The 20,425-nt window shown below is 37.8% G+C and overlaps 1 protein-coding gene and 1 long non-coding RNA gene across 6 annotated transcripts in view; one reads left to right on the forward strand and one right to left on the reverse strand.

The window, feature by feature from the left end:
- Position 1: 1 nt before the first annotated feature.
- On the forward strand, positions 2-20,179 carry LOC309476186 (uncharacterized protein). 5 transcript variants are annotated; one of them, XR_014197952.1, is made up of 7 exons: positions 2-78; positions 808-978; positions 1,312-1,886; positions 12,716-13,033; positions 16,075-16,543; positions 16,686-16,747; positions 17,267-20,164. XR_014197952.1 is itself a non-coding variant. In XM_082139435.1 (4 exons), the coding sequence occupies exons 1-3, from the start codon at positions 12,239-12,241 to the stop codon at positions 16,533-16,535; spliced, it is 828 nt and encodes a 275-aa protein (XP_081995561.1). In that variant the 5' UTR covers positions 12,167-12,238; the 3' UTR covers positions 16,536-16,543; positions 16,686-20,178. The 5 variants fall into 5 exon arrangements, 1 of the variants encoding a protein (XP_081995561.1); XR_014197953.1 differs by having other exon boundaries at positions 18,042-20,070; XR_014197954.1 differs by having other exon boundaries at positions 19,268-20,065.
- Positions 14,882-20,425, reverse strand: part of LOC309476486 — a 14,203-nt gene continuing 8,659 nt past the window's right edge. Inside the window, exons 2-3 of the long non-coding RNA XR_014198198.1 lie at positions 15,383-16,520; positions 14,882-15,352 (exon numbers count right to left, since the gene is read on the reverse strand). This is a non-coding gene — a long non-coding RNA (uncharacterized lncRNA). The remainder of the gene's footprint in view (positions 15,353-15,382; positions 16,521-20,425) is intronic.

A 20,425-nucleotide genomic window follows, 5' to 3' on the forward strand; every position in this document is an offset into this window, starting at 1 on the left:
GTACTTCCGTTTTAACTTACGCGCGCTGGGTTACGTTACTTCAGGAAAATACATTGGTGATAACTAACATCACGAAAGGTAAAGTTTAAAATAATAATGTATGTCGCGTTATTGGTTCTTAACTGTCTCCACGACAGGAGACTATAGGAAATATAGGAACTATAGGAAAGGAGACTATATCTAGCAACAAGATAAATCGCAGTCAGCCTGTGTTGCCACAAGTTTACTAACAAGTGTTCAATTTTTATCAAAGCTAAATGTCAAACCATTTCCATATGCTGATGTGATTGTATCATTAATTTCTTCCTGTGTCCATTTTTCATCAGTTTCACATCCAATTAGCATGGCACATTCATCTTGCAGATGCTATTGTAGTGTTCCTTGTTGTTCAAACAACAAACATAAATGTCCCTATTTAAGGTTCCACGATTTTCCAGTGTGGCGCACCTACGTGTGTAGTCAGCACATTACCCCAAAGGATATGTACATCATCCAGTGGACAGTGGGGTAAAGGCTTAAACCACTGTTAAGCCTGGTAGTTCGTTAAAATAACAATAAATCATAATTTATTTCATTATAGTTTACATACAATTTTGCTTGTATGAAATAAACAAAGAAACAAATTATGTGTATTTTTTAATACAGCTTATTAGTCCAAATAAAAAAGTATAATAAATCATCCTGTTGCCATTAAAATTGCCATTTGTTATAATTGCATTTGTGGTGGTATTATACGTACTTTTTGGGTCCTGAGAAATGATTACTAAATATCCATAGTGACATTGTGTATCTATTTCACATCTCTAGGAAGAGCCTCAAAAGCTCGACAGCCAGTTTACCGGAGAGCAAGGAAGCATTTTAGGGCTGCAGTCCTAGATGAATCTCAGGAGATGCCTGTCCCAGGAGACATCACAGAGGAGGCACTGCCTACGGGTGGAGTAGCAAAAGATCATGACTATGCCTACCATCCTTCTCCTGGTTAGTCATTTAAAATCAGAGTAACAGGTTTTTCTATGTGGCAATAAATTACTTTGTAACTATAGGGTTCGTCGGATTCAAAGCAGCTGTGCTTACTGTGAAATGCTTTTACAGGAAGCTCAGTTACTCTGAATAATACCACTCAATATGATAATGATTAGGAGGATTGAGAACCACTACAGATATTGTAATCTTAGATATTGATCATTTCATAAGAGCCAAGAATTACTGTCAAGCTCACTAACAAATAACATCCAATAATGAAGACGAAGTGAAAACTTGTAGATGACTTAATGATAAACATTAAGGTGTTTGCTTTTTCTTGCTTTTAAGGTGAACTGGATGATGCTGCTGCTGCATGGAGAATTCAAGAGTTGGAGCTTCAGGTTTTGTCACTAGAACATGAAATCCAGCAGCTGACAGTTAAGCAGCAGCAGCCTCTGATTTTCAAGTTCTGTGTCACAAATGAGGACTTTCGTTACTACACTAGGTTCAGCTCAAAGGAGGTCTTCACTGTGTTTTGGGAGTCAGTTTACCCTTCTGCTTCAAGGCTTTTGTACTGGTCCAAGGCACAGCGAACAGCACAAGAGACACCTAGCCCTCAGCGAAAACTTCCGCTCATTGATGAACTGTTCATGTTTCTCTGTCGTGTTGCAGCTGGGCTTCAGGAGAAAACCTTGTCATTCATCTTCGAGGTCAGCTTGTCTACTGTTAGTCGCATCAGCCTAACCTGGACAAGCTACCTTAACCAGGTTCCTGGCTCGTTACCATTGTAGATGACGAGAGAGCAAGTGCAGGCCACAATGCCTGACAAGTCCAAGCTCTACTGCCCTCTACTGTCCTCAGGTGAGAGTGACAATAGACTGCACCGAAGGGGACAAACCCGTCTGAAGTGTTTCGTTTCTTGGGTGAGACTAATTCTTCAGTACTTTTAGCTGTTTGACACTGTGTAGATATACTGTAAATACAAGTGCTATGTAATATATTTTTAAATTTCTTTTATATGAACGTAGGTGTTAGCATATTTTCATGGTTATTATTAATAAACAATGTTGTGAAGCATTTTAAACTTGCTATTTTTTTATTTACATATTTGGTAATAGCATATAAGTAAAGTGAAGGAAACTAATAAGAAGCTTCCATAGCTGCTCAAAGCTACAAACAAGGTTGGAAGCAGTTCCTTGCAACCATGGAACATAAGCAAAAAGGAACCAATGACAGACAATAAAGCCCATATATATTTACATACAATGCAACATTGACTGAAGTTGTAAATTGAAAAAAGTATTTACATCAGGAATTACATGCATCACAGATGTACATAGAACTATTTACATTTGAAAATTCTGCCTGAACATAATAATACATCCTTGTAGATGTTGTGATAAAAATAATCCAGCTTCTGTCGCACTGAGTTGATGATCTCCTCATCCCTAAATATTCTTTCAACTGTGAAGTCAGTGTGGTATCTATTATAAAATCACACCACTGAAGTCTGCTTAAGGCCGGCTCGCCTTGAACCTAATTATAATATTTGTGGCTTTTTTTGAGGCAGGCCTGGCCTTGAACTGTGATCAGGTGTTTAACTTGAGCAACATCTTCAACATCACAACTCTTTACCTCTGCCAACCCAAATGGCGGTGTTTCTCTGGGGTTGATGATTTTAGCATCAGGGCTGGCTGCAAGATGAGGTGCATCAGGGTGGATGATGATTCCACACTGCGTCACAGAGACATCACAAAAATCTGAATATTGCCTCAGTATATTGCCAATATAGACTTACTGCTCCATGAAGAATTTGTATCCTTTGTCAAGTTTGGAACGTGTCGTAAGTGAAAATTTGTCTGCAAGTCGCTGTACATCATCTAGATGTATGTCTGGCAGTTGTTGAAGGTAGTGATGTGACGTTCGGCACCAAGGCTTCGAAGCTTGTATCAAAAAAACAAAACATCACACATTGAAGCAGTGTATCGGTGCTTGATTCGTTTTGACATAACCACGTGATCTGTGACGTCCGGAGCTTCGTTTCCACACACAGTCACGTGACTGCTTCGGATTCAGATTCAAAAATAGCATGAACCCCTTGAGCAGGTTTCGAGTGTCATACCCTTTGGTAGTAGTAAAAAAAAAAGAAAGAAATAGACTTAGCCCTCACACTGTTGAACAAGTCCTGTTCCTTAATAAAAAACATTAATTTGTTAAATTACCCACAAAATAAAATGTCAGCTCCCCAGTTCACAAGCACTTTCACTACCCAGTTCACAAGCACTTCACCATTCCACAACAAGTTTTTTTTTTTTTTTTTTTGATTATATATGCTTACATGAGCCTTGCCTATGAACTCGTAAGATTAGGACTGAGGCTAAAGTTTATGTGAACTTTTTATTTTCCATAAATTAATTCATACAGTTGTTTGTTCATACATTGTATAAGAACTACATCAACACTAACACTTGAATTATGAGGATTAATTGTATTGCTTTGTGGTTTACAGAGCAGAAAAAAGAAAGGCAGCTTTTCCACCTTTTGACCACAAGATGTCGTTAGTGTGCAACGTGTTGAAAATCTTCGAGTAATGAACCATTTTACAATACAGTCGAGGGGGAAAGCCCCAGTGCTTCACAAAGCTTCATTTCATCAGTGGTGGACGAAGTACTGAATCTCAGTAATTAAGTAAAAGTACAAATAGCCAGAGACATATTTACTTTAGTAAAAGTAGAAGTAGCCTACCACAATGAAAACCCTACTTAAGTAAAAAGTACCTAATTTTAAATGTACTTTAAGTATTAAAAGTAAAAGTACTTGCATAACAATTTATTCTTTTAATGTCTATATTCTAATAATTAGAGCTGTAACAATATGCAATATGAAACCGAAATCGCGACACTCAGATCCACGAACCTGTGTCGTGGTGTGAGAAGGCAGAATCGCAACACACCCCTTATTTGAAGTTAACATTATACAATACATAGACCTACACCACAAAACTAATTGAGGATAAATTCTTTAAAATTGGGCAATTCCAGCGTTATGGACGTGACATTTGCAGTAAAAACATGAAATATAAATTCTCAGAAAATGCATAGGGCCTACAATACATATTGAAACTGTTTATATATCCATACTCCCTTAATAAAGGAGTCCAGACATTAGAAAAAATATCAGTCTACAGACACAAGCGTTTTATATTTAATATGAGGGAAATAGGCTACATGCGTTACAGATGTGACACAAAAAATGTTTTAACATTTGGGTGGCAAAATACTTTTTAGTAATTCTGTGAATTACACTGCGCAAACCAAAATTAATACCCACCGGATGAAGAAGGGTTGGCTCTCCACAGAACATAACAGAACAGATCGCATTTATGAGGAAAAAACAATGTAAGCTTGAAAAACAATGAAAGCTTGAAATGTCTACTTTTAAACAGAAGTATGCACTATTGATTCTACTTAAAGTACAGATACGTGAAAAATTTACTTAAGTAAAGTAACAAAGTATTTGTACTTCGTTACATTCCACCACTAGCCTGGAAATACAGAGCTAAATCTAAAAGATTAATGGTCTGGCGTCGACTAATGAAAATCGGCAAGCTCGAAGGGCGGCACCAAGCATGCATTTGAAAATCTCACTGCACGCAATTGGATAACACTACGACCAATCACAACAAGTTATCGCTTAGCTACCAGCAGAGCTAACTGGTAGATTAGACTCTTACTGTATCCGGTCGGCAAAACAGTAAAAACGCCCTTCTTGCAAAGGAACGATTCGAGCGCCGTCTTCTGTTCCTCTTTTAGAGAAAAAGTCTAAATCTTTCATTGTAGCGGCCAAAGCCGTTTCAAACAAATGGTGTTCATCCATAGCCATCTTGCAATGTTTACCAATGACTTTGATGTCGCAGAGCTGTCGTCATCTCGCCTTTTCATCATTACTCGACACCAGAGTAACTCGCTGAGCAAATTCAACTTGTGCTCTCGCGAGAACTCTGGATTACCAGGGTATTCCACCACTGCATTTCACCATCACTAGTTGAAGTGATTCCACTATGCTGGCGGAAGTAACCATACACTCCTCTGAGTCAGAACGGAAGTTGCACGACGTCATGTGAAAAGGGCCTATAAAGGCTTGTTCGACTTGAACTGGTGTGGTGAACAAATGAGTCCTATTGAAGAGATGAGTCCGAGCGTAGGACCCAAGCAATCCGATTGGTTCAAAGCACGTTTTATGGGTAATCGCTTTAGTGCCTGGTTACAAATCATACAAAAGCACTGTATTATAGAAGACGTTTGTACTACGTTATAACGAGTCATTAATGTATTTTAACTTGTACGTTTCATAATAGTATTTAACCACAGCTATAGATTGTGAAATTAAACATTTCTCGCTTTCTAGTGTGTTTTTTAGTTAGCTTAGATAGTAGCATAGCATACGTTATCCTATGATCGTGCTGAGCTTTACCTGAGCTTATAGCCTACTGCCCTGATACTGTCTTACCGTATTCACAGCAATTCGTAATGCAATTATAATTATGTCCTTATTTTTTATAATGACATAATAATAATCAGCGCAATATGTTACAAGTACACATTTTTTTATTAAAGGTCCCCTATTATACAAAATTCACTTTTGCATGCTGTTTGGACATAAATGTGTGTTGTTAATAAAAATTTAATTAAATTACACAATGCAATAGATAATGAATTCAACTGAATTATGAGATGTAATATATTTTTAATTTGTATTAACACAAAACTACAAGCAAAATGCACATCGTTTTAGGACATTTATAGAGCTTTTTAAAATACACAACAATACAAAGCAGCTTTAAACAGACATACTCTACACTGAAAAAAATGATTCGTTGAATTTAATAAAAAAAATGTATGGTAAGTGGTTGCACACAATTAATAATAATAATAATAATAATTCATTGCATTTATATAGCGCTTTTCTCAGCACTCAAAGCGCTTTACATAGAAGGGGGAATCTCCTCAACCACCACCAATGTGCAGCATCCACTTGGATGATGCGACGGCAGCCATATTGCGCCAGAACGCCCACCACACACCAGCTTACTGGTGGAGAGGAGACAGTGATGAAGCCAATCGGTATATGGGGATGATTAGGAGGCCATGATGGACAGAGGCCACTGGGCAAATTTGGCCAGGATGCCGGGGTTACACCCCTACTCTTTCGAAAGACATCCTGGGATTTTTAATGACCACAGAGAGTCAGGACCTCGGTTTAACGTCTCATCCGAAGGACGGTGCTCTTTGACAGTATAGTGTCCCCGACACTATACTGGGGCATTAGGACCCACACAGACCACAGGGTGAGCACCTCCTGCTGGCCTCACTAACACCTCTTCCAGCAGCAACCTGGTTTTCTCAGGAGGTCTCCCATCCAGGTACTAACCAGGCTCAGCCCTGCTTAGCTTCAGTGGGCAACCAGTCTTGGGCTACAGGGTGATAATTGATTTTAGCTACATTTAAACAAATGCATTAAGTTGAACTAAAATTGATTAAGTTCAACTTAATGCATTTGTTTATATCTAAAATCAATTGTGTGCAACCACTTACCATATTTTTTTTTTTATTAAATTCAATGAATCATTTTTTTCAGTGTAGTATGTCTTTAATTTCCTAAATACTTTTGAGATAGTCCTCTGGCTATACATTGTGAAATTAAATAACAATGTTGAGTTGGCTGTGTTAAAATATTTAATGACCTGTAAGGTTACAGTTTTTTTTTAGGTCCATCCTGGATTAGCTATTGAGAGAATCCATCCTGGATTAGCTAATGTCATGGACTGGCTTGAGGGGAATTCATAAAATGTTGAAGCTTCCCCGGGCGCCGCCATTGATTAGCGGACCATCACCTGCTGTTAGCATTCCATTGACTCCCATTCATTTTGGCGTCACTTTGACAGCGAATAACTTTACATCTGAGGCGTTTAAAAACTCCATTTGTCCATTATTTATTTCTAAAGAAACACGAAAATATATAAAAGGCTCCATTACCTTGTATCTTACGTTATGGCCCCGTAGAAGCAATCTTTGTAAAAATAGGCTAGCGATTGCGTCATAACCACGCGACTCTCTGTCGCACGGTAGAGAAATTACCGTATGGACAGGAGGAGAAGCTCGCGGGCAATCGGGGGGACGTGGAGGCAAAATGACAAAATAATTAATCAGAATACTTAGCAAAAGTTGCTCCTGCTCCTAGCTCATGGACACCTCCTACTCACACTCTCCGTCTCTGCAAGTTTCGGAAGGGAATGATTCAGATTTCTCTTGGCACGGCTACTAGAAGACAGACAGGTTGCTCACGTCACATCTACGTCGTCAAGCTCAGTTTGAGTCTGCGCAGTACGCTCGACCATCAGGAAGTGAGTGCTTCTAATTGACTTCACTTTTATCCGTTGAAGTCTATGGCCCTGTCCCAAATGGCACAACTATGGCACAACTTCCTCAGAGTCCACACTTTGGTGACGTCATGTAGTGCAGACCTATAGGGCCCTTGGCGCGAGTCCATGAGGGCGCATTGAGAGGTATTTTTGGGACAAACTCGATCGTCACGCCGGAAATAACGGTCTGGTTGTTGTTGGACAGGAGAAATCACATTTTTGCGCTCCGACATCTTATCTCTATGTCAACTACACAGCCTGCTTTTACAGTTCTATATTTTGATATTGTGCATGCCACCTGGGCATTAGACAATAGATACATCATGCTTATTTAAATGATGTATACAGTTGTACATAATAATACATAATGTTCCATTTGAACTAAGATTACAATTTTAACACATAATGAAAATGTGCATGAGTTTCAGAAGAATTTACAGGTTTCAATATTCATTCTATGTTTATATATGACTCAGTAAAGCCCTGACATTCGGTTCTATTTATTTAATGAATCATAATGTGATCGTAGGTAACAACTGGTAAAATGTACATCTAGGTCATAAAAACCATAATATTTTCTTCTCAGCCATGTCAACAATTGTCCGTGAGCGAAATCTCCTCCCATCCGTTGTCTGATTGGCCTTTCGCAAGGATTCCTGGGCAGTTAAAGCGTGTGGAGCCTGCATCTATGCGCGCTTCGCGGAAGACCACTTCAAGGGTACAAAGGGGGCGCTGCTGAGCACACTTCAGAGCGTTAAAATGCTGAATGAGACGGCCTACGGACTTGTAGACACAGCGAGCACGCGCAATTTAAGTCCACGAGACCGAAAGTGCGCCATTTGGGACAGGGCCTATGGGGTCGCTGTGTCCATTTATTTTACTGTCTATGGTCTGGACTCCATTCATACTACCCGTATTCATACTAGAACGTACTTTTTTAAGGGTCGCGAAGTATGGTCTATTTTAAATGTAGTACCTACTCACATAGTACGCCATTTCGGACGCAGCTCTTGTGTCATTTTACCTCACACAGACATGCACTGAAAATTTCAAAAACTTTTAGCCTTTTATGTTCAAACCGGAGTCAGACAATGATGGAGAGACTCAAGAAGAAGTGACAACATGTAGAATGCAACAGGACGTTTCTGAATAATTCGTTAATGAATTTATGTAGCTTATGTGTAGTTATCTTCTAGTCATTGATTAGCATATTCTGTCTTGATTTTCTATAAATCGCATTCCCGGTGGCGGGTTTATGTAAATTCTAGGGTTGGTGATGTCACTAACCCGGGAGGAATGTCGTGTAGTCCCTATCAGCCGTTTGTTGTAGTCCTTAAAAACGATTTCTTTAAAAGCAAATATCACCCTTTGCTTTGAACTTTGAGCATTGTAACTCTGCAGATGTTGTTTATGCTCAAACAGCAACATTACACACTAACTATAGTTAGAAAAGTGAATTCATAATCAACCACCCCTTTAAAAGAGAAGACACCGAGCTTCTTCTTCTGGTTTTAATGGCGATTAACTCCTTTCGAGAATTATCGCCACCTACTGTACTGAATGGCAAATTAACATGGTTAATGAGTCTGATTGTACATGTAGTAATTAAAGCTAAAAAAAGAATCTGAGCATATTTCTACTCTGTTTGGTCTGACTTGTTCAACCCACTGTAGTCATATTATTATTATTATTATTATTATAGCTATTAACTCTGCAGTGTACACAAATAACTTATCAGGCAACTTCAAACTAATTTGTAAGACGCAAATTTGTAAGCTTCTTATTCATGCTCAACTTAGGGACTGTGCTTTTTTTCTCACTTTTTTAAGGGATTGTGTTGCTTTTGTGTCTATTTTCAGAATAAAAGAGTAATAAACTATTTTGAAATGCCAACAACACTGAATGATCAGTTAAATGGATGGTAAAAAAAAAAGGCACATAAAATATAATTACAGTATTATTTATTTATTGTACATGTCATCAGCTCATTTTAGGGACCATGTTTTTTTTCCCTCTTATTCACACTTTTTAGGGAAAAATGTCTATTTTCAGAAAAGAATAATAAACAATTTTGAAAGGTAAATAACATCAAAATATCTGTGAAAATTACTGTAAAAATATAATTACATAATTCTTTAATTATTGCACATCATAATTTGAACGCATTAATAAATCAGTTGAATAAAAAAATAATTAAAACTATCACATTGTTGGCCCATTTAGGGGCGTAACAATTTCACTGGTGCTTTATACCCAGTGTGCTTGACTATCATCATGCACAGTTTCAGACATTTTTACTGTAGCATTTTGAAGTTATGGACCCATGAATTTGACAAATGTGACAGTACGGTTAAAAAGCTATTGCATTGTTGGCCCATTTGGAGGCGCTATATCTCAGCTGACTTTGAGGGTGCGTCAAAAGTTGCACTGGGGCCTTATACGCAATGTGCTTGACTGTCACCATGCTCAATTTCAGAAATTTAGGTGTGAGCAAGTAGTAGGCAGCTGACTTAAAAGTAGTAGGCCTGCACCCTCTGACAGGTCAAACTAGCAAATTTGTTTGAGATCCACATCACTCTGCCTCTATGCGGCATCGAGCCCCTGACGAATGAAATAATTGAAAGTGGGACACCCAGAGTAATCAAATATCCAAATTTACAACAAAACTTTAAGTCAGATTAAGTAGGGAGCTAAAGTACAATTTTAACTCAATTCTAATATATTTCACGAGTTCACACTTACATAGGCCTATAAGCAGTGCCGTCGCTGGTGGTGTGCGAGGCCCTGTGCGAACTTGAAATGCGAGGCCCTGCTCTTTGATGTGGATGCTCAATTGCGCAGTAATTACAGTCACACGGACGTAGCTGTTCTAATTCTTTTGCACGCATAATCTTGCTGTAATACGTTTTCATCAAGTAGAATAATACATAATCATGGGCATAGTCTCAGCTATGACTTTTTGCTATTTATTTCAGAGGGGAAAAAATCAACTGTCCAACAACGAATCCGCCTAATTAAGCAATGTGTATCTAAATGGTCCAGTGGTATAACTTTTGCCTAGCGTGTCAGAGGTTGTAGGTTCGATTCCGATCTCGTATGGTTTTATTTTTCACGTGTAACGTTAGTTTTTTTTCTCATCAAAACCGAATATGTTAATCAGTGGTTGTATATCAAGCAGGGACACATTTGTGTGCATTATGTTAGAGTATCCACAACGGATTGAAGCGCGCGTCCAAATGAAGACAGTGCGGCGTGTGCGCAAGCCGCACGAGAAAACACTGCGAGCACTTTGGTCACTTGATTTAAATAACACATTTCAGCGTTAGATCTTCTCTTATTAAAAAAAAAAAAACGAACGAAATGAATGCTCTGCCAGTTAATTGGATATGTTTTATTTATTTGTAGAATTGTTACATTCGTGCCGCGAGATGTTTAAAAAAGTAAAAAATAAAATAAAAACAGCAGGATTGCGAGGCCCCCTATTGGCGCGAGGCCCTGTGCGGTCGCACAGTTCGCACAGTCTATGCGACGGCTCTGCCTATAAGTAAATAGAGCAAAGGTTATGGAAATTTGGCGTGCTCTCTGGGGGAGGCTCCGAGCTCTGCATTTGGCCAGAACCTAGAGTGTTCCCCAAAAAGCAAATGAGTAAAGGACAGCTGTCAGACTAAAGAGAGGAAGTTGGATGTCTCGCCGGTGGAGGCGAGGGTTGGCCTCGGCGACATAGTAGCAAAACAGGCTAAACATATGATGATTAATGGTCAACGAACAGATTAAGTCTGCTGTATACCTCTTATCTGTTAATTGGGTTGATTAACCTAATGTGCTCTTCTCGTGTTAAGGACCTTAGTCTGGCCTAATGGCATTTTAAGTCTGTTCTAAAGAAAAAAAAAAAAAAGATTACAAACCAAGGTTACAATCTTCTTTAATCATTATGCTTGCTGGTAGATGTTGTAATACACTCTGACTGAAATAAGCGTCATTGTTCATTGACATTCTGGCTTTAGAATTATGATTTCTCATAATCAAACAGATTATAATAATACAATAAAATGATGTGTACCCAGGAAAATGTTTACCTCTGATGTATTATTTGGTGTTGTGTTTATGACATCCATTCATGATATTTGATGAGTAAGAATCCAGTTTGAGCTGTGACTCTTATTTGACTGTGTTTAATACATCAGTCTTGATGGATTGATTTAGTACTTACTGTAATTATAGTGTAAAGCAGTTTTGTCTTGAGAGGAAGTCAGACTGTGAGGTTCATAATAACAGCAGGACAGGAAGAAGCTCTTCACCTACAAACTGAACACAGATCAAACAAATGCCACCATACAAGATGTTGTCCATCCAACAGATCAAACCATGTTTCTGAAGAAATCCGACCGCAGAAGTTTCAGTTTGACTTGATAGATGAGCTGCTAGAATCACACCTCAGTAAACCTTGCACTGCCAGGCAGACAGTTTTATCTTTTCAGTTGTTTTTCCATAAACACTATAGGCTAACTGATATATGGATAATTCAATTTAAATCAGTAAGATCCATTTTACCATAATTCAAGAGATTAATTTATATTCCACTGTTGTATTTTTATTATTAGTAATTAATATAGTTAGAAAACCATACCTTTCAAACATAATCAATGTTAAATGATAAAGATGAAGATTATTTTCCATATTTAGGAACAGTTAAAGTCTATGAGAAGTCTACAGGACAAGAGACCATGAAACAATATATAGCCCAGATTCAGAGCACATGCATGTATGAGGGTCTCTGTTGTGGGAGGATTCACACCCGGTTGAGTGTTTTCAACATAAAGTCTTATTAGACCAGACACTGAGTGGGTGAAGGAAATGTTTGACATGCTTGTTTTGTTCTGTTTGTGCTGGTGTCGTCTGATTGGTAAGTTATAAATGCTTTTTTATGAGTAAAAAACTACTACTGATCAGATTAGACAATTTTTTGTCATGGAAACAAATTAAATTGCTAAATCATGGGAGAATAACTGAAATGTCTATGTCTATAATGAAAAAACAACAACAAAAAAACACTAGAAGTGAATCCTCCATTGGGCAACTTTCATGTCTCAGGCAGTTTTTATTTGTTTGTTTTCATTTTTAAATATATTAATTAACACTTTTGTTTCCAGACAAAAGGAAATCCTACCCAGCTCTCTTAAAAATTATCATGAACAACCGCAAAAGTAATTCGTTAGTCAAAGCGCAGTTCATATTTAGTTTAAAATTGCAAATTTCAAGCTTTGTAAACCACCAGGAGCCTTAATCTGATGAGTAAACTTTGTTTTGAAGGGTTTTTTGTTGTTTTGACAGATGAAGTGCAGTCGTTATCAGTGATGGAGGGAGATTCCGTCCTTTTACGCACTGATGTTACTGAAATACAAGATGACGACAACATACTGTGGAAATATGGAGCTGAAAACTCTCTAATTGCTAAAATAAACAGAGAGAATCGAATCTTCTCCACATATGATGATGTTCCTGATGAGAGATTCAGAGACAGACTGAAGCTGGACGATCAAACTGGATCTCTGATCATCACAAACATCACAACTGAACATGCTGGAGTTTATCAACTACAGATAATTGGAGCAAAATGGTCATCAAAAACATTCAATGTTTCTGTATATGGTGAGTATAGTCATAATTTGTCAAAATGTTAATATATTATTGTATTATTAATAATTTATTAATTCATTAATAAAATTAATTAATGAATTAATGAATTACAAGTTAAGATTAATCAACAGCATTTGTGGAATAAGGCTGATTAAGAAAAAAAAAAAAGTATAAAAAGGTCACGGTGAGGCACTTATAATGAAAGTCAATGGGGTCCATTTTTAGAGGGTTTTAAAGCATCAGAAAAGGTTAGTAAGTGATTATTATTTGTGTGTGTGTGTGTGTGTGTGTGTGTGTTTGTTTCTAAAGTAAAGTTAGCTCATATTGTCTTATGTCTTTTGGCTGTACTGTTGAAACAGTAATCTAAAGTTTACAGATCGGCTCCATTCACTGCCATTGTGAGTCTTACTGTAGCTATATAACCCACATCTTTGCTTTCTTTTTTTTAATACATTTTTATTACATGGCTTGGTTGAATTCCAATGTAGAATGCGGTCTGTTATTTCTTGATAACAGACCGCTGTGAAGTATAACACACCGTTGCCATGAAAAACAGAGCGTTGCTATGGACGCGGAATGGACCATTTTCTTTAGCGGAAGCAATACAATCGTTTTTAAATTAATAAACTCCTTTTTAAATCAATAATTTGTGTCAAATTATTTATTTATTTTGTAGGTAGCCATGTAATAAGCGGGATAATGTATAGCGAGGCGGTTGTTATAGCGAATACAACCCCTTCAGGCTGATTCAAGACCAAGTCCCGTTCAGCCTGTCGGGGTTGCCTGTCGGTATAACAACCGCCTCGCTATACATTATCCCTTACATACATTTTTGTGGTAATCAGAATTATGCAACAATTGACCTATCGGTAAGCCCTGCTAACTCAGACAAACAAACAAACGGAGTTCAAAGACAGCCCTTAGTGTAAAAACCTTGTTCCAAGATGTTTTTAATACATTTTGGACATAGAAGAACCACCTCTCATCGAGGAGCATTCAAGTGGGACTTTAATATGCCATGAAGGGATATATAAAAAAATGTAAAATAAATATGGTAGTTACAATATTAATTTGGAAGCGAGGGTTTACAGATCACAATGTATCTCATGAAAAGCCTCATGTTACGGTCGTCACGATCACAGATGACAACATCCAGGATCATCACTGTTCATGTACCGCAGTTATTAGTTAGTTATTAGGCTTGTATATCAGCATGGACTCACTAACTTTAATTGTAACTTAAAGGGTCATGAAATCCCCCTCTTTCAGCTCAAGTCTAGCTCACAATCTTTTTGAAAAATGCAACTTAAATGGGCGTGGATGGCTGTGAGAAGAAGGGAGGGGAGTGGGTGTGGTATGGCACGGCAGGGGAGAAGGGAAGGGAAGGGAGGGGAGGGGAAGAAGGGAGGGGAGGGGAAGGAGGGAGGGGGGGGGGGGGGATAACTGTCATCGCCAGTGGCCCGACTGTCACTAAAAATCAGTGGTAAAAAATGAGGAAATGCTAGATTTGTTTTATAGCTGGCAAAGTTAAAGTCTAATGAAATACACTGACACCTTATTTTTGTCCTTTCAAAAGTAACTGAATGCCCTGCTACATATATTAGCCTACAGTAATCATAATTATATTTAAAACATATAAATGTACAAGTATATGTATAATTATGTCATTATAAAATAAATATTTGTTTATATACACAATATAAATGCATATATTTGAAAGTAATACATTTTCCGCTTAACAACAACAAAAAAACATTCCGTACATAGCCTAGATCTACGCGCGCCCTGAACCCACATAATAAAGATGGACAGTGACATAGAAATTTGCACAAACTAAGCATACGTTCCATACAATTGAGGTATTATCGAAATATCTACATTTTAATAACGAGTGATTAATTAACAAAAGGCATGTAAAACGGTCAGGGTTACATTTTAGACACACACACACACCTCTGAAGCGATAGAAAAGTCCTCGGGACCGCATCACTCGCAAGACGCAATCTGCATTGGTGTACAAGGCCGAAGTCCACCATTCTCCAGTTGAATGGTTGCTACACACACATAGTTTAGATGTGTCTGTGGTTGATGGCCGAGTCTAGCCCGGGCAGCATCGCGGGGAAAGATGCACTGGAACTTTTGCACCACGAAAACAAACGCGCGTCCCATCATTGCCTCTCTACTACGCGATATCACAGTTTGACATGTCTGTCACTGGAAAGTTCCACGTGGTGTCATGAATAATTAAGAGCAAGTGTCTTCTCATTGGATAAGAAAACTCAGTACATTAATAATTATGAGACACCGATGAGTCATCAAAGTACTATAGTGCTCTGCCACGTCACTGCCTGTGACGTGGACATGATGAAGATTTTAAACCCGGAAGATGAAAATAGCAGAAAAAAACTAAAATTTAACCATTTTCCCCCTACTATTAAATCTAACAGACGCTAACATTGTCTTCAATGGTGTTCAACACACATACCTCTGTTAAAATCTCTGAAAATTTGGTTTAGGGTTTCATGACCCTTTAATGAGAGTATGACAACCTGAAACTGAACGTTTTCATCTTCATTGGGATCGGGTTTGAATCCTTAGGGAACCAGGTTACTGTCTGCGCCCACATCGTTGGATTAATGCACCAGGCAGATATTTTGCTCTGTCTTGTTTGGGTTTAGGAAATTGAATAAAATTAAATAAATTCCATTGCCCATGCTCTCAGGATACCTGAAATCAGTGTTACAATTACCCTAGGCACAGCATTTTACCATTTTTGTAGCATAAACACTATCAAACCGATGAGAGCATCGGATCTTCCCATGTTTCTCTATGACGCTGGAACCTAAAGTTGTCTGAGTTCCGGTCCCCGTGCAACTGATACTCAACTGCCATTGGCTCACCTGCATTCGAGGAGAAGGGCTTACCGATAGGTCAATTGCTTTAGATACTGAACTCTGGAAATTCCTTTATTATTTACATACTGAAATGTGTAATTATTTTATAATTTGAGATGTCATGAAATATATTTCTGTTAATTCTCTCATATTTTCCAGCTCGTCTGCCTGTTCCTGTCATCAGCAGTAACTCTTCTCAATGTTCTTCATCATCGTCATCAAACTGTTCATTGGTATGTTCATCAGTGGTGAATGTGTGTGATGCGACTCTCTCCTGGTACAAAGGAATCAGTGTATTGTCCAGCATCAGTGTGTGTGATCTCAGCATCAGTCTCTCTCTACCTCTGGAGGTGGAATATCAGGATAACAACACCTACAGCTGTGTGCTGAACAATCCCATCAGCAACCAGACCACACATCTGGACATCAACACACTCTGTCACACATGTGCAGGTACCACAGCTCTGATGATATATGTGTGTATTTACAGATTCACTCACAATAATGACTCTTTCCTCTCCTCATCCTCCAGTCTCAGTGTCTCTGATAGTGTTGATCTCTGCTGGATCTCTGTTGATTATTGTTATAGTCGTGATCTTCTGCATCTGCAAGAAATGTAGAAAAACAGGTCAGGAATTCAGTTATTACCTGCAAATATTGACTGATCAAATGCATTTGATTAATTATATCTGATTTGAATCAGATATACAGATTTCTTACAAGATTGCAAGCTCTGTTGTTTCAACATGTCTGTATTATTGTTAATGCAGTTCAGACCCGTCAGGAAGACAGAACTGCTTCAGTTTTGTGTAAACCAACAACACGAAAACTGGTAAGATCCTTCATGACTGTATTACAAGAAGTTGTTTCAGTCAGTTAGTGTGATTGAAGTTCTGTGTGCAGCATCAGACGGTCAGTGATAAGACGTGGGCGATCATTATTACCTTCAGTTTAGAGGAGAGGCTCTAAAAAGATGCTTTTTAAACATGTTTTTATGCAATTTTTTTGTTGTGCATGTACTGTTTGCACCTCAGTGTAAATTCTAACATACAGTAGGACATATTTTCATTCTGCAGACCTAAAAAAAGTTAATTAGTATATAGTAAATCAAAATTTGTTAGCACAGAAAAGTATTACATTTTTTTAAGTAACAGTAATATATTATTATACTTTAAAGAGATAGCAATTGTCTCTTTTATTTAGAAGGCAGGAATTATTCCACCATATTACTTTACTTTATACTTTATTGTCCCATTTCTGGGAAATTTGTCTTGGACAGCATGACCCAGCATATTGCGGGTTACATGTCGCCCACTCTTACTTGAACTTGAATTTGATATACTCCTCCTAGGGAATTCATCTTATCATCACCAAAATGTGGACACACTTCCTGCTGCCAGTTGGTGGCGCTATGACTTTGACTCACAATAGTCACATCCATATGATCGGCCACTTACAACGAACACACAGCTGAAGTTTCATCAAAATCAGTCAATCTATGGAAAAGTTATAAAACTCTTTCTTTTTCCCTTTTCTCGCCATGAATTCATTTCAATGCCACGGTCAAGCCGTTCGAGATATCAAAAATCCGTCCACTAAACTAATCCTCAATTTCTTGACTTCATGGCTGTGAGGGATAGACATACATCTCTTTAGTGGGTTGTTCAGTTATTTAATGTGTTTTTTAATTGTTCTGCTTACGAAACACTGCAAAAACATCTTTCCAAGACATTTCAGTACACAAAAAACTCAATAATGTGGGAAATTATAAGTGATCTAGGAGCTTTATACAGGTTTTTACAGTGTATGCCTCTGAAAACACTGTTATCTATCCCTTGCAACCTCACTTTCATTCCTGTCATGGCGCTGCTCCGAATAAGGTCTATAGGCGCACAAATAGGCACAAATGCATTTGCTATTTAAACAACGTGGCGCAGGACATGGAAATGATAACTGCGTCGGGCTGAAACTCGCAAAAAACACTTGCGTCGCACCTGGTGCCGCATTGCTTCGGATGTATGTTTGGGCCTATATTGTTCTCATTGAGCCGGACAACTATTTTGGTTTGCATGTGGATTTTTTTATTTTTAAATCAGGCTCTGAATTTTCATCTCTTCTCCTCCTAGGAGATTCAAACAATTCACAACACACTTTCTGAACATGGTGGCAAGACATTGAAGATATTAAATTGTGAACGTATATTGGATATCTTAAACGGTGTTGCCATGTCGAGAGGTTTGAGTCATTCCAAAAAGGGAAACAGGAAAATTCTTCAATTTTAACATAATCCTCTTTACATTCACTCAGTTTAAATGCATATTTCCTGTCTCCATAAAGCCTCCGTGGTGGCGGTGGTGCTGGGGCTTGGGCCTGTCATCGCTGCTTGCAGCTATATTAGTTTATAGTTAAAGAACCACCCAGAATAGTGATTTCTGAGAAACACTGTTGAAAGTGTATCAGACCTAGCAGCAGAACACACTTGTAGCTAATCAGCAGGATGGGGGAGGAGAGAGAATGAGTCAATCAACAGCAGGGGGCATGTCCATTCATGATGGGGGAGGAGAGAGAATTAGCCAATCAGCAAGAGGTGTTGTTTGTTTGGAGCTGTTGCTGCTGGTGACTAACAACAAACTCTTGCTTAAATATTGGCTACTCTTGTGTACTGTATGTTAATTTTTTGTTCTTCCTTGTCGTGCGTTCACCATCTAAGCTGCATTTTTTCACGAAGGATTACTTTGCTTCACTCCATCAGCAATGATAATCAGTAGGGTTGTATTGGTACACAGAAGTCACGGTTTGGTACGTACCTCAGTTTTGCCGTTACGATTCGATACGAGATCGGTACATTTACATGAGTTTGGTTTGTAGACTGTCACTTTTATTTCTGCCCTTTTTCTTGTTGTGGCAGTTAGCAAACAGCATTGCATTACCGCACCGGCCCCCTTTTGGATTAGAGTGTAGATCGTCTTTGACTGATTGTATTTGTCGTCTGACTGCATGCACTGAACAATGTTCATACTGGGAATGTTCGGGACTAATACATGTACTGTTACACCCCTAATAATGACACATTTGCTCTTTAGAATTGTGTGTTCGTTCATTTGGGGGCGGAGCAATGAAGGGAGGGTGTTTGATATCAAAAGTGTTTCTCTGAAATCTTTTACTGCACTTTTAATAGTTAGATGCCAGTCCTGAAAAAATAATTTTACAGAATTTACAGAATAATACTAAGGTCTTGTTGTGAAGGTTGGTCTGCATTTAATATTCACTCTGATTATAAAAAAAATAAATAATTAAACAAGCTCCTGATCCAGATCCACAGGTTCCTGATTGAATTTGTGTTTCCTTTCAGAAATCCAAGACGGGTGCTGTGTATGAAAATGTCCCCAAAAAACGATGATTACTGTATCTACTGAAATTGATGTTCATGTGGGACAATACCTTACACCTTTTGGTGTTGCTCACATTCATTCTCTGCCAGGATGTTTTCCTTCTATCTCTGTTTTGTTTTTGCTCTTTGTATTACATTTTTTATTTTTATTTTTTTTGCAAATGCATAATAGTTTAATTTAGTGTTCTCCGTTAGCATAGCATCCAGAATCTCAACTAAAATGTTCTATTTTTAGTTTATCACATGCAAATATATTTATAATTCATTATTAAATATTGATCTCATTTACTGCTTGTTTTTCTTGTTAGCATGCTCTGCTGAACTCTTTGTCAAATGTATCAAATGGTAGGAGTGTCAAATGAGCACATCATTGCTCTCTAGTGACCAAAGCAGAAAATCACATCTCTGTAAAAATAGCACTTCCTTTTTCTGATAAAATAAGTAGCATAAACACACATATAGAGAGAAATATATAATGTAATATATTTCTTATACTTTTTAAATATTTACGTTACAAATGTTTCATATTCTTAAGCTAGTTAACAAAAGCACAAGCACACTTGCATCATGTACCAAGGTATTTAAGAGACTCGTGAATGTGTGTGTGTGTGTGTGTGTGTGTATGTTTAAGTGCATGTGTCTTTAAATGATAATGACACACACATATGTGTGTGTGAACATACATTCACATTTATATGGGAACATGCATGTGCAATATATGTACTCAATAAAGGATAAAACTTTGTGAATATTACATGTAATGCTATTTTTGTCTTCATTTATAGCCTACATATTTTATATGTGTTTATATATAGCTATACATGGTCATTGCATATATTGCAGTATATTGAAAAATATAAGCACTAGTTTCCCATATATGGAAATGTATTATGTAATGTATTGCATTATAGTTACCTATTGTGCAGTATATTCCCATATATTTTTGTTCCATAAGGGGATTCTGTAAATTTTTACCTATTCTTTTATGAGTAGCCTATATTGTGAATTCAGACATACTTCTCTTGTCACATACTGATTTTCACCTACTGTATAGTAGGCGATTTCGGTTGCAGCCTTGGTGTGTGTTAACTTATGACAACCAAGACCTGAGGCCACCTG

The sequence above is a fragment of the Leuciscus leuciscus genome, assembly GCF_965113295.1.
Source record: "Leuciscus leuciscus genome assembly, chromosome: 15".
Classification (NCBI taxonomy): Eukaryota; Metazoa; Chordata; class Actinopteri; order Cypriniformes; family Leuciscidae; genus Leuciscus; species Leuciscus leuciscus.

Coding starts and splice junctions, on each gene's coding strand:
- LOC309476186 (XM_082139435.1), top strand. CDS start 12,239: ATGTTTGACATGCTTGTTTTGTTCTGTTTGTGCTGGTGTCGTCTGATT. Junction 12,288..12,715: donor GTGCTGGTGTCGTCTGATTG/GTAAGTTATAAA, acceptor TTGTTTTGACAG/ATGAAGTGCAGTCGTTATCA. Junction 13,034..16,074: donor ATTCAATGTTTCTGTATATG/GTGAGTATAGTC, acceptor CATATTTTCCAG/CTCGTCTGCCTGTTCCTGTC.